The sequence below is a fragment of the Anarrhichthys ocellatus genome, unplaced genomic scaffold (assembly GCF_004355925.1).
Source record: "Anarrhichthys ocellatus isolate YVR2014 unplaced genomic scaffold, GSC_Weel_1.0 scaffold10, whole genome shotgun sequence".
Classification (NCBI taxonomy): Eukaryota; Metazoa; Chordata; class Actinopteri; order Perciformes; family Anarhichadidae; genus Anarrhichthys; species Anarrhichthys ocellatus.
The window spans coordinates 2602517-2621846 of NW_022280040.1; the positions used below are offsets into that span (position 1 = coordinate 2602517).

Sequence of the window (19330 nt, forward strand, 5' to 3'; positions counted from 1 at the left end):
GAAGAAGATGGCGGTCCCCAATGTCACAGCGGTACAATCTGAGTGTCCATGATATAAAAAAAACATTGAAGATCCCTGCTGTGGACTATTTCATCCAATAACAAATGCTGAAGGACAGCGGACAGCTTATTGTCTTTTCCTGCAATAAAAGAGCCATGTGAGTGTGCACGTGAATACAAAATCTGGAATAATAACAAAAACAAAAACAGTCCCTTTGGTTTTTTTAGTGGCAATTTTTATAACGCGTTTTGAATAATGCATTAAAAATGGACCCGAGGATGTGAAATAAACATCAGCATAGCCCTGCCCATGGAAACCCATAAAGCCAACACACACATACACCCACAAGCTAATAAAATAACTCCATTAAAATGACATTTACTGAGCCAGAGCAGTGAATAGGTCATCTTAGGCATATATTACGTGTTGGCTAGGGAAATGTGCCTCTGAACAAAACAAAGGCGCTACACTGGAATTCAACTTTGATTCACTGTTAGGGAAAAAAAAAAAAGCTGATCAAAAATGAGCTATTTAAATGTTTCATCGCAGTCTTTCCATTTGATATCGTGAGCTTATAAAACAAAGGAATAAAACTACAAGAAAACAACAAAAAAACAGGAAACATTTCCTGTACTCTTCAGCCACACTCACAGTCCAATTTTTAGGGAAATTAACCGAAAGTGAAAACATGGCGGAAAGCAGTCGAATGTAACAAGTGGCATGTGGAACACAAAATTGGATTAAATTAGTCCGCTGATTTCTACTCATATCTGTGCCCCCCCCCCCCCGCCAAAAGCAGTGATATGCATTGTGGGCAAATGGAGAGCAGCGATTTTATACTGTGCAACACCTTTAACAGGCAGCTGCTCACAGACGGGCAGCGCTGTAATGTGTTTCTAGCCGGAGCCCAGGAGAGCTGGGTAGGAGGACGCCTGATAGCATTTTACTGCCTCACACAAACAAGCTGCCTGGTTGGTCAGTACGGAAGTGGTGGTTGGGCTGTTTGTGTGTGCGTGTGTGTGCGTGTGTGTGTGTGTGTATATCTGCAGGACTGTGTATGAATGTGTCAAGTTGACTATAGAATGAAAGTTTGACTTTACTTGCACTTTGGCACTGATTTGTGTGCGTGTGTGTGTGTGTGTGTGATACGCGTGCACGTTTATAACTTTATGCACGGCTGAGTTATGGATTCAGGCAGCTCCTATCTCATTCTGTCTCCATCCGCAGACCTTTCTGCTTATTGTTGTTAGGTGTTATAGGCTAGGGGGATACAAATTGAGGAAGAAGAAGGGCAAAAAAGAAATGGAGCGAGATAGAGTGTGTGCGTCATAATAGTGTCTGAGTGCTGTGGAAGTATAAGCCCTCAGCCTCTCCTTATTTTTATTGGAAAATGTATGGATGTGGAGTGGAGGGTGAAATACATTGTATATGTTTACTTCTGCATGTGTATGTGTGGAGAGAATAGAGTGTGTGTAGGTGTGTATAGGTATAAAAGGCTCTCTGTTTATGTCTGACCAGCGGTAGGAGGTGAATAATACGGAATCGTGCCTCTCCAGCCTCCGAGCATCATTATGCTCATTATACATCTTATTGGACTGAGAGTATGTGTGTTGGCGTAAGCCTACATATACACATTTGTACCCTAACATTTAAGTGAATGGTCCAGATGTGAGATTTGAAAGTGACTAATCCTCTCAAGTGCCTACATCTTTATCTAGTGCGGTCGAGTCCACAGAAATGGAGGCCTAATGTTCCTCAAGTCTCCATGAGACATCGCTTCAATTAGCAGCGCCGACCAAAGCACACTTTGTCAAACTCTGACTTCTCTCTCGCTCTCCGTCTCCCCACCAGTCTGATTCCATAATGAAGCTTGCTGTCGGCCAGGAGCAGGTCTCCTGGCTACACACCAGTGCACCCACACACGCACGCATGCACACACACACACACACACACACACACACACACACACAATGACTAAAACTGAACAATACAAAAACACACGAGTGTGTTCACACGTCATTCTGCCAGTGCCTACACAAACACTGGGTACTTAACTTTCATTTTGCAGTCTGGCTGCACGACTGGCAGGTAAATAGAACAGCTCTTGGTGTCATTAAGCAGCTCTGTGCATCGGCAGTTCTGCATGGCCCTCATTTGATTTATATAACTCTGAGAGGCAGAGTCAAAATGTGCTGTTCAGCTGAGAATAATGGTGCTTTTTGATCCTTGGATGTGAGAGATATTTGATGTACTTTTACTGTATAAAGTAGGAAATACCACGGTGAATACCCCTGAAGCAGCTCTTCTTTCCTCTAATACTATTAAATTAAGTATGTGAGCGATGTGAATGTCACATCGCACTATATCGATGAATCAGCAACTGATTTATGTGTTGCACTTTCAAGCGCTAGCGCCAATACTGTGAGGACAGAGTTCAACTTAATACCATATCAACAGATTTTGCAGTTGAATCTGCAGGGAAAGGGACAATATTTTGGTATCGGAAATGTTCTGGTGTCCGTTTGTAGTCTGCGATCTATTGACCGATCATGTTCAAACAGGCTTTGGTGGTTAACAGTTCTCGTGGAGAGCAAATGAGGAGGGACGCACTGGTGGAAATCCAATCTTGGAATGTTGTCTGATGATTACTAAGATTTTTTTTTGGGGGGGGTTAAAATTAGCTTGTAAACTACTTGTGAAATAACCCGTTCATACTCGTTTTTTCTCTAAACTCCAACTCGTACCTCAAGTTGTGCAATCGCAATAAAAAGGAAGTCTTGACCCAGATATCCACTGGTGACACTGGAACAGCAGCAACAACAAAAGTAAATGGACATCTTTCTTTCTTTTTTTTCTCATTGATGCTCTTGAATAATGATTCCTTTTCTTATCAACTACTCAGTCAGCCTCACGTGGTGTGATCATCATCAAAAGGGTTCATATGAAACAATGCAGCAGGGCTATTCAATTCAAATTCAACGAGGTCTATTTCGAGAGAATTCGCTCACGCAAAGGTCCAGAACATCACAATAATGTCTAACTGATTTAGTCCCATGTATATTAAAGTAGCCTACAGTTGTATTAATGTCAACAACTGACTGTCAAATCAAATGAAGAACGTTCAATTGAATAATATCTAAAAAATATTTATTGTCAGTTTTCATATTGAACTGGATGAATTTTAAATAATACATATGATATTAACAAATAAATGTTCTTCTCTATTTTACAGTAAAATAAGGGATGCATTTAAGCTTTTGAAAAATGTGACTTAAAATAAATAACTTTTAACTGAATTGCCTTTTCCCTGCAGCTTTAAATTCACTTCATTCAGGGTGAAGTGATGTCAACCAAAAAAGTTACGATATTATATTGTCATCTTCTAGTAAGAGACAACTGTGTGCAGGGACTTTATCTGTGGTTATTGAAACCTCTTGTTTCAGCTCTATTCCCTCTCTGTTAACATCATTGTTGGGCAGTGAAATAAATTAGGTTTCTGATCATATTGGGCTCTTAGATTGTTTATTTTATTTTCATTTCGGATGTTAGTGGGTACGTCTGCTCAAAAGAGTTGTGCTTTGTCTCGTGGTGGCGCTTCATATTGCTGCTTTTAATAATCGTCACAGCCTCTGAACATATGAGACATACTAGTTTTGAACTGACGTGGGAAGAATGAACATATAAGAGTCTGTCTATTCATGGTTAAAGGCTCCGATCTCTCTGTCCACTTTTCTCTTTTTGGAGAACGCCGTGTGAAATAACTTCTGACTCACTTATTATTCTCCGACTACTCGGCCTCTCTCCCCGTCTCCCCCGTGTGTGTAAATCTCACTTGAGTCAGGAAGTTTATCAGAATACGCATATTTGATTGGCTGAGCAGCATCACGTGATGTGATTTACAACTCATGTAATTGGTTGTTGTGTTTCCTGGACCGCTGAACGAGTGCCGTAAAGGCTGGAAAAGCTGCGCTGGTGAAAATAGAAGCTATCCGTCAAAATTGAATAATTCTCAATTATCTATCGGTTTTAGGTCCAGGGTCCAGATACAACAGTGTCTGGGTCCGGAACCCAGTCTGCCTATTAGTGAGCCTTGCAATACAGTTTATCAACTAAAATGTTGTTTTTTATTTTGTTGTTTTTTGTTGAGTTTTCAGGAGAAGATGGGGCACAGCACTCGTGGTACAGTACTTCGCTGCTGGGCCACCAGAGCCTTGCTTGTTTATTTCCAGCCCAGATTTAGCTTGCTCCTATGGGGATACAAACCTGTAATGCAGATACAGTGAAACGAGAGAGAGACGGAGCAGCGCTGCATGGAGGAGGGCTCAGACTGATGAAGTTGCAGTCAGGTGGCCTTTTGCATCAGCAAAATAAGGCACCCTCAGGACTAAATACTTCCACGATGATAAGACTGCTGAGGCTTAAGTCAATGACACGCAGGGCAAACTTGCGGCAGGTTTCATGGAAATGAAGCAGCTCGAGAGCTTGCTCTTTTAATCATGCATGGAGCAACATTTTGTTTTTAGGATTTCAGCGTTGCATAGTGAGTATAAACACTTTTGTTTCAACGAAAGTGTCCTTGACCTGAATCCCTACTTTCTTCACTTGAGCTACTCTGTGTGTGACTGTGCACTGAGAGCTCCCTGTGGAGAGGGTGTAAGCACAGACGGTTTTGCTTCAGGGATCAATAGAGAAACAAAAAAAAGTAACAACTGAATAGATTTTTTTTTTTTTCTCAGCAACTCACTTACAACATGTTGGGAGTGTTGACCAGATTGTTATCACCAACTTCAGTCCATCTTTGATGCTTTTCAGAAATAAGTTACAAAAGTTTGTGTTTCTTACAAAGTCTCTGCATGAGATCCTTGTAAAACACCAAGCAGATGTTAGCTCATCGCTGTCGATTAATGTCTGGCAAACGCCAGGAGCTGATCACAGGTGGCTGCTGCGGCGATATCAATCCTGACAGCTAAACATTAATGCACACACGTACCTTTGCGCTACAACGTCCACGAAAAAACACAGTGTTCATCTTTTCAGGTCTCAGTAGGGGGTCGGTCTAAAAAAAAGTAGCTGTGATGACAGAAGCTGCAACCTGTGTGTATGTATGTGTGTGTGAGTGATTATGTGTGTGTGGTCTCCTTCTGTTTAATTAAACATGGATCTGTCCGGGGGAAGAGAACACCGACAGATGGCGCATAAAAAAAAAGAAATCTCCATCACACTTTCCACTTCTTTTGGGGGGCGGTCCTTGAAGAAATCAAAAGAATGTATTCCCTCCTACTTGATCTTCAAGTGCTAAATGCAAATTTACAAATCCAACTTTGCTGGAAAGGTGCATGTCGCTTCAAAAACTGTTTCCTGTCTTGAACACTTGAGCTTTTACTTCTTCGGGGTTTAAAGTGCATTGAAGCGATTGTTAAACATCGACAGCTGTGCCATTTAAGACTCTTATCACAGTTGTAAATGAAAGGTAGCAAGTGTTTCTTTGATCTGAGTAAATGTGCAGCTATAATACAAGTTAGCCAAGCTGTCCAAATAAAGTTCTCCTAGCAAAAGAGAAAGTGTCTCTGTAATCTGCATAATTACAACTCCGGTGGTGAGGCGCCCCAATTAAGTCCATTTTGCAATGCCTGAAGACAGGGAGTCGACGAGGTAACAAAACAAAACAAAAAGGTGAAAGTAAGTGAATGTAACTTGTCTGTAATCAGTATGAAACTCTCCTCTCCCCTCGACACCACTAAAAACTACTTCAAATATCTCCTGCTGAGTGAGCCTGAGCTCATCTTCACACATCAGAAATACTCACAACTACAGACAGACAAAGACAGGCTTTCCCTTTTGGTGACAGCAGCGACGAGGCACAGAGATCTCCTCGTGCACTTCATCAGTTTCCTTTTCTGGACTGAGTTACTCTAGGATCGCTACTGCATTCCCAGGATGCCACTGTGAAGATAAAGGGTCAATCTGAAATGACAGTCAGTCTTTTCATTTGGGTTTTCTGCAGCTACTAATGTGTCATGGGTAGTTATCAAATACTATATGCTCTTGAGGGTGCGATCGCTGGATGTTTTTTTTTGTCTGAATGTGATGTGGTTGCTGAATGCTTTTTTAGCATTTTGCAGATAAAAAAAAAAAATCATCTTTCATCCTTTTAATTTCACAGAGTGAATGAGCGCAATCCAGATGTTAATCTTAATTCTAAACCAGGATCAGACATTTTCCTTTAACCATCCAAAACCAATTTTTTTTATACCAAAACGGTAAAGAAGAACAAGCCATTTGCAAGAGGGACAGGAGGAGCTACAGCTATCATGGCCATTACCGCTTGTTTTCACCAGGACTGTGGATGAGGGAATGCGTTTGTGTGCGTGTGTGTGTGTGTGAAAATAGCACCAGAAATAACACAAGCATAATTCACATAATTCTGTCAACAAGGGGGAACACTCATATTTCACCACTTCCTTGCATCATCCGTGCTTTGGAGAAAGCTTTGTGGCAGAAAATAAGCCTATTCATATGCGGAGTGATTACTGACTGTGTGGTATTAAATATGCCTTGGTAATAAATCTGATGGCTGCTGCCACTGTATAAATATAGCCGGGGGATTTGGTCGTGTAAGATGTTCCAATTTCATCACCACTGACAAATGGTTTCGTCTGAGTTCCTCAACAATGAATAGACAAGAGACAACGACGGATTTAAAGACAGTGCATGTGAGAGCTTATTGTTTTGTGTGACATACCTGGCCACACCCGGGACAGTCGTTGCCGTTCTCACAGGTTCTGCGTCGTGACTGGACGCCTCCACCACAGGGCACGGTGCAGCGTTCCCATGCCGACCAGGCCGACCAGTAGACGTGCGGTGGGCAGGGCAGGTGTTCATTACAGTACCTGGGAGGCGAGAGGAACGACCACGTGGGATCAGCACATAACTTCGTTCAATGAGATGAATCGGGAACTCTTTTTGATACATTGGAAAGTTAAAATAAAGATTAGTGCATCTTTAATTCAGTTACTGGATTGTGTATTGTAGTTACCTGATTTACATGACAGGGGATATATGAGGTAGTGAGCAAACTTTGACAACAGAGCTTCACTTATACTGGGTACATAAAACTGGCTAATGTACTGTATGACTGTGTCATTTGAGTGGTCTGTGGAAAATGGAAAAGCAAATTTATCCGACAGGGCACTAAAATTATAAGTGAAGGGCACTGGAGACGTCGCCACACTTTTGAAACCTTGCCCCTGAATTGAATCAAAATAGCTACAAAGAGTTCATTGCACAGGCAGGGATGTTTGAATAGGCATGTAAACTTCACTGAAAAGAAGAAGAAAGAAAAACTCAAACCAACCCAATATATAAGCTTTGATGTGGCCATGGAGCAGAGAGAACACGGTGCACTGAGAACTAGAACATCTGATTGAATCATGCCACCAGAGACGGGTCTGTGGTATATTTCTGTGCATGGTGTAATGGCAAGTGTTGCATAAAAGTACATATAAAATTCCATCTCAGATCTCAATGAACGTGCATTTACATTCTGCATAATTCATGATACAGTCGACTAAAAAAGCCACGAAGATGTATGCATCATCTCTAATTACATTGTTTTTACAAAACAGGATTACAGCAAAATCTAAAATACTTAATTACTCAGTCCTCATTATACAATAATGACAGATAATTGCCAGCCTTATTAGAGCCATATCATTTATTTTATAACTTTAACAAATACTATAAAATTGCTTTTATTGCTATTTTGCTGTGTTTTGGCACACGGGTGCCTTTTGAGGAAAACCAAGTCTTCTTGTGCTAGCTTTAACTTTATATCCTTCCTCCAGAGGCTCAGGCTGGGTATTTCTATTGTACTATTCCCAAACACTCTGCTATTGTTCATGGTAAATCAAAAGCTACATTCTGTATACTTTTGGTTGTAAAGATCCTCAGAGCAGTGTGTTCTTTCTCCACTTTACTAATCTGCACGCTTGTAGTGGGATGATACAGTGGGGAAAGAGGAGTGTGGAGAAGTCAGGAAGAGTGGGGATTACAATCTTGTAAAAGCCTGGGAGAAGGAGAAAGACGCACAAGCACACACACACACACACACACACACACACACACACACACACCCGAAATACCCCTACTGCACCACAGCACAATGAAAAACTGCTGTGATCAAGCAGTTTTACAGCTTCAAAATCATCTTTATCATCATCATCATCATACACACGTTAATCATTTCAGACAAGTCATAGCTTTGGTCCATCTCCCCCTTTTCCCTTAACTCTAAAACACACAGCTGATCGGACTAAAACGCTTCTAATTGCTCGCTGTAGGCTGAGTAAGCAGTGTGGACGATGTCCGTGTGTGCTGAGGGAAATACCAACAGACGGTTCATAAATGCAGGCATTAACCAGCCAGATTTAAGCCCATAGCGCTGCCGTGCATGGCCGGTTTCAGAACATTTGCCTTATTTTTAAAGGCTCTGCCTGCTGCAAACAATCAGGGCCAAACTTATTGGAAGCCTGTTGGCTAAAAAAAAAAAGAAGAGGTGAGAGAAGAGGTTTAGTTTTTTTTTTTGTAAACATGTGTACTTATGAGCTCACACCATATGCATGCATGTTTGAACATAAGTCTTGCGCAATAATCCGAACAGGGTACTCAAGGCAACATGGGAAGAACAAAGTGAGCTTATTGGAGAAGCCCAACACCTCTGAAAGGGGGGGCCCGTGCCCCATCAAATAAAAGTCTTTCACAGCATTAAAAGAATCGTTCGGTACTCAAAAGCTGATAAAGTGCCAGTCCTTTTTCATGCCATGCGGATTAAAGCTTGTACAGAAGAGCTATTTCACACATGGGCAACGATAAACAACAGATGTGGTGGAAGTTTTTTGGACACCATTACACGGGTTGAACATTTAATGAGAAGATGTCCTCGTTTTCTGCAAGCACTGTTGATATACATGCCTGATACACCGGTATATGCTCATATTGAACACACACAAACCATTTCTTGCACCCCTACCTATTCCTCAGGCAGACTTAAACTGACACAGCATAATTCATCTGTTAACACATTTTCTTGATCCCTCTGTCTCTCAGTGACACACAAACACACACACACTAAAACACACAAAGACTCCTCTCCTCTCACTCCTCCCTCACAGAGATCCCTGTCCAGCCCTCACAGCTGGCCCCTAACTGGCCTACGGTGTTTTAAAGAGCTGAACAGAGCAAGTACTGAGAGCAGGAAGGGGAGATGAAACAAAGGAGATTAAAGCTCGGAGAATGAAAGGGAGGGGGTGGCAAAACCTGCTTCTGGCTTCCCGTGGTCTTTAGTGCCAGCCAGCGTTTTTCTGGTGTGGTTTGTGAGTAACAGGGATGTGCCGGTTACTCGATTTATTTCCCTCAGAGCCTCTGGCGGAGCAGTCCTTGAGAAAAGGACTGCTCCACAAAGAGCATCAGTGAGATGGAAAAAGAAAAGTGGGAGGTCAGAAATGAAAAAGTGCAAAGAAAGGAGCAAAAAAAAAAAAAAAAAATGATGTAATATAAGGTTCATCCTTTTTTAAGGCCATATCCAATTACACGTCCATCAGAATGCTTTTTCTGTTACCGTGGCAACACTCAGTAACAATTAATTTCTACTTTTTGCTTTCCTGTACTCTCTGAACTGTATTTATTTGCAGCGCTGGTTAACTGCAGGAGTTGGATGAAGAACATCAGCAGGATGTCTTGCTTGGTGACGCAGAGGCGTCATATATAGGTACAGTATATAGAAGTGGAATGCCTCAGCTTATTAAGAAACACCAGTGTCTATTAAGATGGAATTGAAAAAATGTAATATAGCCACTGTCGTCTAATTTTAAAACACCATGGAAGCTGTCACAGCTTTCCTCAGTCACTTTCTGATGAAATAAAGTTTGAGATGCCAGAAGAAATTGAGAGACGAACAAAACTTTAACTTTAAGAATATGCATATCTTGACCTGATCTACCTGGGCTGCTTTGTGTAGCTCTTTATGCTTCTTCACATTCTTTCTCCCGGAAAAAGAGATTTTTTTTTCAGGCCTAGAAGGTTGCTTAGAAACCACACAAACACATCTATAAAAAGGCGATTATTTCTACTGCAAAGCCTCCAAAGCTTCAAAACGTAGACTCGGCCTGTGTGTGAAAGCCAGATAATTACCCAAGCACAAGCCCATCCCACTCATTCCTTAATTGGCTGTCTGAAAGCTCGACAGAATTGAGAAAGAAAAGTCACAGTGGAAGGCATGGCTTCCTAACTGATGGCTAATAGCTTTCTTTCTTTACAACATGCACAGAAATACAAACACGCATGTACAGCATTTATTTGCTTTAATTAGTACGTGTGAATGAATGTATAGACCTGTGTGTGCATGTGTTATACCTCTCCTCACGGTTCTGGCCCACACATACTCGTCCGCCGTGGCGAGGGGTCGGGTTACTGCAGGAGCGTTGACGGACCTGGAAGCCGATGCCGCAGCTCGTGCTGCAGGGAGACCAGGAGGTCCAGGGAGTCCACGCTCCATTTCTATAGAGACACACAGAGCAACATCAGTCCAAGCTACTGATGGAGCGGTGATGGTAGCAGGAAGAACACAAACAGCAAGCAATTCTGTGTTACGGCTTTCATATAGGTGTATTTTTCTGTTTCTGTTACACTGTAAATTCAGTCAGATAATATAAGTATTTAATTTGGGCTCTTGTAACTACTTTTTAGAAATAAATGAAGACTTGAAGATTAATTGATTGATAATGAATATGATCCTAAGGTGCTTCCGTCATCAACAACAAACACATTGTGTCTTTCATGCAAGGGTGTGTTTGACGCACAGCAGCCTCTCAGTAAATTCAACTCTGAAAGTGTTGAAAATCAGAACATCCGATCAACTCCCATATTACTGCAACATGGAACAACTTACTGTGTACGGCTCAAATACAAACAGTCCTGTCTATCCTTTACCTTTATTTGTCAAGCTTTGTTGTCTTGTTAGTTGTGATTTCTACTTCTGTGTAAGTACATTGAGACAGATGCGAAAAAACGGAGTCAAACGTCTTGTATTCGCACACCCACTCAGATGGAGTGGATGTGTGGATGCAGCTAATGAATTAACATTTTTTACACCTATCCCCTTAGCTCGCAATCATCCTCTGTATTATATAAATAGGTACATTGATATTCATAGAGTGTGTTGAGAAAAAGGAGGAGGATTTACAGATGTGTATCAACGAAGAACGTACCTGGAGCAGTTTGCGACCTCTACACTGATGCCATAGCAATGCTGGCCTCCACACTGAGGGGCGGGGTTATCGCAGGCTCGTGTCCGACACAGGCAGGACCCCGCGCTGCCTCCATCATTATGACTACATGTGGACCAGCCTAACCAGGCGCCAAAGCCTCCATCAACCGTCACATTACGGATCTGTGATGAAAAGGGGACACAAATAAAATAGTTGATAGTAATGGCTTTTCTCAGAAACTGGTCATTGCATTAGAATGAAACTCTCAGGAATGTATTGCTCTGGGAGACGCAGCAGCCCACGGCTGGTGTAGATGGAAACAGAAATCCATTTTCCTCAAATAGATGCAAAAATAACTGCATGACATCAACTACAGCACATCTAAAATTGTGCAGTCATATGGAGAAAATGTGCTGAAAACACGAGGAAGCTGTATGAAAATTGTCTCAGGATACGATGATATTCCAAAGAGAGATTCAGAAAGGCAAATGAAAGCTGTGAATGGCCAGATTCAAAGGAAAGAAATACGGGGAAATAAACGTGGCAGCATTAATAGATATCTGAAGCAAAACAGAATGAAACAGGAAGGCTCAGATATTACAGGAGCTATGAATTACGAGTGATGTCCAGGGCACACGAGCTAAATACAAAAAAACGTACCGGTGAGAGATTCAGAGCTGCAGATGATATGAGCCATGTCGCTGCTACATTTCAGGGTGATTTACAAATGCAAAGAACAATTTCATACAGGAAGAAAAGAGAGCGTGATCATCAACTGCTTTGGCAGAAGCAGAAATAACGTCTGCCCTGCGCTCTTCTTTGGTAATTGTACTCTGCCGTGTGCCTATATGGGGGATGCTTGGCTAAGACAGACAACATTTGCATCAATGGGCTGCCTAGAAAAAGACATCCAACATCTTTTACTAATAATTTACAGCCGAGACTATAAATATTATGACACGTGTGTCTGTATCTATGTCCTATTTGCCTCTAAAAATAATTAAACAGATAGATAAATATTTCTACTGGTGTGAAAAGAACATTTCATCAAAATGGGAAAACAGAAATTAAAGGGTGCCCGAAACAGGATGACAGATCAATTCTGAAGGATGACAAAAAAGCACTTATGTTTTATGCAGCTTATAAGAGTAAAAGTAATTTATTTTTCCCAGGCTGAAATTATAACAGTTGTCTCTTTCTTATTCTAAATAATACTGTAACATCATTTTTTAGAGTGGGGCTTGGTTAAAATTGCTTTTAGTGGGTTCCTTGAACAAAACATTTATTGAGTAGACATTTCCATTTTACTTGAGTGGAAACATACAGAAAAGCGAGTAAGACTTGTACCTTCCCGAAAACTACAGAGAAACTAATTTCTGCTTGTTTCCATATAGACGTGAATCTGTGATGCCAGATGGCGTTTGTGAATAAGTTGGTAAAGCATATCTCCTGTCTCTGCCTACACTACGTGTGTGTGTGTGTGTGTGTGTGTGTGAAAAACCTTGACTGGCCTCCAGCTCAACACTTCCACTTTGCAGGAGAAAGTAACAGAGCAGACATTCAGCCAGTTTAGCTGTTTTCAAAACTGTTAATGGACTCATAGGGAGTGAAACACCAACTGTGATGAAAGGAAACTTCTTATTTTTCAGTTTTCACGTCTTGGCATCGAAATGACGCAAGCAGACAATTTTCCCATTCTGGTCCGGCTTCACGAGCCCTATTGTAAAAGCCATTTATCTCTGTCAGAATACAAAGTGATTACCGCCAAAGTTAATTCATGTTCACTCTAAATGGATTGGATCTGCTTAGACCAAGGTTTAAGTGGGTAAATACATATTCCATTACTATTGTGGGTAGTGGTATGTGGCTGCATGAAAATACATCAGAACTAAAGGATTGGTGGCTACACTGCTGCTGGAAACATTGACATTATCTTTAATCAAAGCCTGCATTTAAAGTAATAGTTTAGAGACAAGTTAGCTTAGCATGAAGAAACATCTACCAGCACCTCTGGAGCTCAGTTAACGCATTGCTTAATATATGGTCCATTTACTCCGTACAAAAACTGTGGTCGTAAGAATGATGTTTTATGGGAAGAGCATTTACCAGGAAGCTGCTATTAAGTGAGCTTTATAAGTGCTGGTACACAGATGTCTTAATCTTTGGATAGAGGTGTTTCCCCCCTGTTTCCAGTCTTTATGCTAAGCTAAGCTACTGTCTCCTTGCTCCAGCTTCATAAGTCATCATACAGACATGCAAGTGGTATCTGCCTCATCTAACTTTAGGCGAGATGTTTAACTATCACTATAAAATGTGTACTATAGGCTGACTAGTTTCAAATTGAAATTGCTTACATGAAAGTATGACTGTGTTTGATGTAGTAATGACTACAGAAATACTCTGATTGGCTGAGGGAGCCTCTGACATAAGAATTTTTCTTTCAGCTGCAACCAGTTGTGACTTTGCAAAATTAGAATATGTGTGTCTGTGTATCCACATATGCATGTACAATTGTGTGTGTTCATTTATATATCTGAATGCATATGAGAATGCAGTGTTTCTGCCGGAGCTCTGCTGACAGATGCCACTGGGTGCTGCTCAGTGGCTTGACTGCCAAAATATTCTTCTGAACATGAAGCCACATAAAAGGGCATGTAGGCACACAGCACTCTCCGCTGTGACTGGCTTGAAAATGTCGGAAAAGGAGCAGAGCTGCCGGCCCCCTCATACCGCTCCAAAATTTGGTGCGTGTAAAAATAAAAGGAAGAGTTGTTTTGCTAATGAACAAGCAGTCAGAGGTGAGTGATTGAGGCAGCACTCTGGATCACTCCCGGGGTACACGTCGCTCCCCTAAAGTCAAGTTGTTCAGTCCCAAGATGCCTTTCTTCAGCGAAGATATGTTTCTCAGGCTGGTTTTAGGGGATGTTGCTTCTAAGTGAGCGCATGGAAAGAATACAGAGCAGGCTGCAGCTTTCAAAGGAGAGGAACAATGATGAATGCGAGTGTTAAATTCATGTGGAGGGGAGAGCGACCATGAAGGCAGAGTTAGGATAATTGAGTATTCTACCAACTTTAAAGTTTCAAAGTAGAGACAGCAAAGTGAACTACAATGAGTACAGGTCAGGCAGCAGCTCAGGGACACTCACAGGACATTTCGTGATGCTCTGCTCCCATTGGCTCATCCTGACGCTTTCCTCCAGCGTGGTGCATTTCTTCAACAACAGGTCCCAACCACAGTATGGGTCCCTGGCTCCGACGCAGGCTCTGGAAGGACAATAAAGTTCACTTTTAATGGGCTTTTATTAACCAGTCATGTGAAAAGAGATAGCTCTGTATTGTGACAGGACACCATGAAGAGAGTGGCAAAAGAGAGGAGGAGAAGAGGTGTAGAAAAAGAGATGAGCACAAAGCAAATGAACATAAAAGAGAGGGAGGAGAGAAGCTCCTCAAGTGACAGAGAAGAGGAGAGAGATAAGCAAGGCAGGAGAAAAATTGTAATAAGCGTCTTGCAATTCTCTACAATGCTTACATTGGATCAGCGTCCTAAAATCATGTCTTAACACAATGTGCTGACTGATTTCTCAGGTAATCTGCAGCCAAGCACCAGGATTATAGTTTCGAGCCCGCATACACACACATACATTTCTGACTCAAATGCCTTATCAGCTCAACAAAGATTCACTGCGAGGATACCGTAGCAAAGATAGTGGGTTCTGTCTTTGCCGCATCTGCTTCAGGTGGTTTACGGAGTGCAATAAAAAGCCTGATGTTACTCTTTTCATGCAAATACGAGTCTGCGGTGACGGCACAATGACATATCTCTGAGCCACAAGCATCGACGGAGCCCGACATGCCCCTAGTGATATGTAACTAAAGTTGTCTGTGGGTTTCATAACAATGAGCTGAGCGCAGACACAAACACGAGGCACAAGATCATATGCATCCATCCTTCTGAAAATGCAGAAAGGCAAACAGCTTGCCGGCACACACTCTAGCGAACACACAAGGTGGCTGACATAGCGTCTGGGTGACTAACGAAAAGCAGAACATTATATATCTTCACCGACAAGGATATCAGGGGTGACGACAGCAGCAAAAAATGAAAGGGAGAAAGCACAAGATAATACTTGTCTTTCAGGGGGCCTTACAGGCCTTGCAGATTGTACACCACCCTTCAGTGAGCCACACAGCACACAAGCAGGTAAACCTCAAAGACCTATCAGTGACGAAGCGAGTAACTCCCCCAGTGTTGTAGCTGCCAGTCTGTGTGAACGGTTTAATTTATTTTGTCCGCTTTGTTTGTTTTCGGACTCTCTTTAACTCTCTCCCACTTTCTTAAAAAGGAATAAAAGGAAAAAGATAATGAAGTGCCACAGCTGTAATATGAAGCCTAACCCTTCTGTGCATTCCAATAACAGCTCATTGCGCGAGAGATAAGGAATGCAGGTGTGATTCCTTTTCTGCGTGCGATGATGGATGGGATCCCAATCTCGTGGTGAGTCTCGACACCCCAGCCTCTGTCTCGGGTTTTTGTTCGCTGATATTTATGCCTTGGCGGAGCGTCTTGCAGACAGACAGAAAGTCAATGTATCTGCTAAACACACACACACAGCGACAAGAGAACTGTGTACGCGAGGCAGAAAACGCATGGTTCGATGACGACGAGGGAAAGATGGATGGATGGAGGGCAGCCGTGGGCACCTCAAGTGGCTCAGACAAAAGCTGATTTACAGGGTTTTAAATATCAGCAAAGGCCCCCGACCAACACACAGGCCTGGCCCTCTAAGATAAAGAGCATCTTATGGAATTTGTACACAACTTTGTTGTGTACAAATTTGCACATTTTTGACAGTTTCCATTGAGATTAAAGGTGCTGGTTTGTGCATGTACTCACTCTCTGCTCTTGTGGTAGCTGCATCTCTTAAGTGGGATCTTGATGACCTGGTCTCTTACACCCACATAAAGCTCACTGCGGCTGTGCAGGATCAGCAGGCTGCGGATCGGCTGTCTCTTCCTGGGCGGGAACAACTCGATCTCTTCCAACAGGCAGCTCCCCGTGGACTGATTGAGAGGGGAAAGAACTTTCCTGATAGTACCGTAATCTGGAAGAGAAAGAGGGGAGGAAGAGAGAGAATTTGGTCACAAAGAGGAAGGCGGTTGTTGATCTGGTCAAGAGTAGTAGAGAGAAAAGGAGGGTAACAAGAGCAGAGAGTTTGATATGAGAAAAACAACAAAAAATATATCTCAGATGAGCAAAACTGCAGACAAGCCAATGTGAACTCAGTGTGAACCACACAACAATCATCCGAACAGAAGTTCTGAAATAAGACTGTCAAAAAGACTGGTGGTGGCTGGCTTGTCAAGCTTGATTATGCCGTCAAAATGCAGTGCTGTATATGCAACCAGGGAACTGGTAATGTATGGCACATGAATATATGATCTCTGGCTTTTCTTTGAAGGGATATTCCAGGGGAAGAAACCACCTTGTAGTTCTGAGAGAGAAAAGTGTGGAAACCCATGCCATTGCGAATGCGTCCTGACCCTTATTTTATGTAAGGTAGGCCCTGTGAGACGAAGTTGGGGGCAATTTCTTTTGGGAAAGCAAAAACCAACATACTCTCTTATACATGCAATTCGCTGGGTGAAGAAAAAGTAATTAGTTGCACAGTAATGCCAAGGAAATAAGGGTGAATTGCTAATACATCGTTTCAAAGTCAGGAATGTGAAAGTTAAGTATTGCCCGAAGCAGTGTAGGACGGGAACACATTACTTGGTGACGCGTTAAAGTAATGTGATTACCATTTCAAGTATTACTATTTTGACAATTGGAGATTTTACCTGTTTGCTAATTTAATGGAGGGTGGATATCAGTTTGGTCTCCGGTCCGGGAGTGCTAGCTTCTTAGCTAGCCTGATAATGTTAGCTGCTGGTAAGCCACATTTGGACAGTGTGAGAGTCCTGAAGCTTCACTGAGAGGACGGGACTTCTGAAGAGCTGTGTGCCAACGGTGGCTAAGGATAAGCTATGTTGATGCTCACTAAATACTTACATACAATTATACTGTATATACAACATTTATTCTATATGTTTTTCTCAATTAATTTGTACCTTTCTGTCTTTGTGCTTCTGCAACAAAATAAGTCTCTTCTTATCTTATAATGTCCCCCTTTCGAATCCTTCATGTGTTGATGTAATTACTTTTTTTAAATGAGTGATACCTAATGAGTAAGTAATAATTATTTTTTTCTCCCAAGGCAGGTACCTTCACCAACGTAGAGTTTCACAAAATTGGTTAGAAACCAGGAACTTCAAGAAAATCTTTTGGATTTATTTGAAATCTGTTCATGTTAACTGCAAGAGAAAATGTTGCCGCAGGGCTGAAATTACTAATGAGGGTTGAATAATGAGGAAGGGTAAATTTGCTGCAAGCCAATTGTTTGAATAAAATAACCCTACACCTTGACATCTTTGGACCCACAGTTGGAGCTATTAGGTTTTCCACAATGGCCCCAATGAGCAGGGTGCTTTTAAGCGTTAATAATAGCATGTGATTAGGTACAGTATGTGCGCTACCCAATGGCCTTGGCAGGGTTTCAGATGTTTTCATTAGCGTCTGGTTAGTGTCTGGGGAACTTGCAGTGTGGGCAGCTCTGGTCCGACGCTACATTGATCACGGCACCAGGAAAACAATGAGAGGGGAGTTTTTGAGGGAGATGCCAAGCAAAGAGCCAGTGATCTGGAACAGGTTGTGTGTGTGTGTGTGTGTGAGAGTGTGTGCTTGCATGTGTGATATCCTAAAATAACACTGACTAACAACAGGAAGATCATGTTGACATTTCCCAGGGGAGCTATGGTATATTAGCACAGTGAAGTGGGTCGCTACGTTCAAATTCTGTTCAGTACACCAGAATATAATCCATATTGTGTGTTATATCATAATACAGACACTAAACACGGGTGTGTATCTGGCGTCTAGCTGATACTGTTTTTAGCACTTTGCCAAGTCTAACATCACATATTGTCACACTGGCGTGATCAAACAGTCTACTGATAAGCAGGCTGTGCCATGCAGTTTAGACAGGGAAAACGAGTAAGGGTAAAGTGAGAGCTGTATGTGTGTGTTATTAATTAACCGTCTGTTTTCTTTTGTCACATGGCTGTTGGCTGTTTCGATATCTTACTGAGGGATTGCATGGGAGTGATGTGCGATGTGACGTGCACGTGTTCTGTCAGTGCATATGAAGGACATATGGAAGGAATACGTGATCAAACTTGGGTCAGAAGACAAAGCTTTGAAGCCTCCTCAGAAGAACAGATCTATTGATTTCATTATTCTTACAGGTTTTTCTTATTTCCAATGCCTGAACTTCAAACGGCTTAGATTAAGCGTATTTTAGATTATAAAAAAAAGTATTCTATAAAAAACAATAAATATTCATGACAATATAAGTAAGAATTCAGGCTTCAATTTACAAAGCTGTGTTAGATATTACTTATTAAGAGTTTAACTCTCCTGAAATGCTAATCTATGCTAATTTGCTGCTTCAAGATTGTGTAGGTTTGAATCCTGATCAGAGCATGTGAGTGGAGCACGAACAAGCGGGGAGCACAACCGTTAGGAGCACAGAGCAGATTTTCTTAGAAGTTGGAGCGTCACATTTTGTCTCTGTACCGCTCCGGCACCTACCACTCACACCATGAGCCCGAAGCATGCCCGTGCCTGACCCAGAATGCATCGGCGCACCCACACTATTTTCTGACAGAAATCGGCTGTTGCAACCTCGACAATGGAGTTCATAAAGTAATTTCAAAAGGAAGCTGAGAAGCGAGCGGTGAGCAATTTGAGTGGAGCGGGGTGAAATCGGAGTTGAGCGCGGAGCGTTATCGAGCGGAGAGGCCTGGAGCGGCTTTCAACGGGGGGATAGGTGGGTATGAACAGCTCCGCGAGCGAGGAGCAGAAACTCTCACTGCTCCACTCACATCCACCGATCTTGATTGGTGTCCTGAAGTATATGACATCAGCCCCCCCACCCCCACCGCCGCTCCACCCCCCGATGACAACGCGA

At 42.2% G+C, this 19330-nt stretch overlaps 1 protein-coding gene across 3 annotated transcripts in view; it reads right to left on the minus strand.

Moving 5' to 3' along the window:
* The window catches only part of sema5a (sema domain, seven thrombospondin repeats (type 1 and type 1-like), transmembrane domain (TM) and short cytoplasmic domain, (semaphorin) 5A), a 107105-nt gene that overhangs the window by 24230 nt on the left and 63545 nt on the right, over positions 1–19330 (minus strand). For all 3 annotated transcript variants that reach the window (XR_004212848.1, XM_031850374.1, XM_031850375.1), the window contains exons 11-15: positions 16159–16366; positions 14411–14528; positions 11265–11446; positions 10411–10554; positions 6743–6890 (exon numbers count right to left, since the gene is read on the minus strand). Coding sequence is in view for 2 of the 3 variants with exons in the window: in XM_031850374.1 (XP_031706234.1) it covers positions 6743–6890; positions 10411–10554; positions 11265–11446; positions 14411–14528; positions 16159–16366 (800 nt within the window). In the remaining variant the exon portion in view is untranslated. The remainder of the gene's footprint in view (positions 1–6742; positions 6891–10410; positions 10555–11264; positions 11447–14410; positions 14529–16158; positions 16367–19330) is intronic.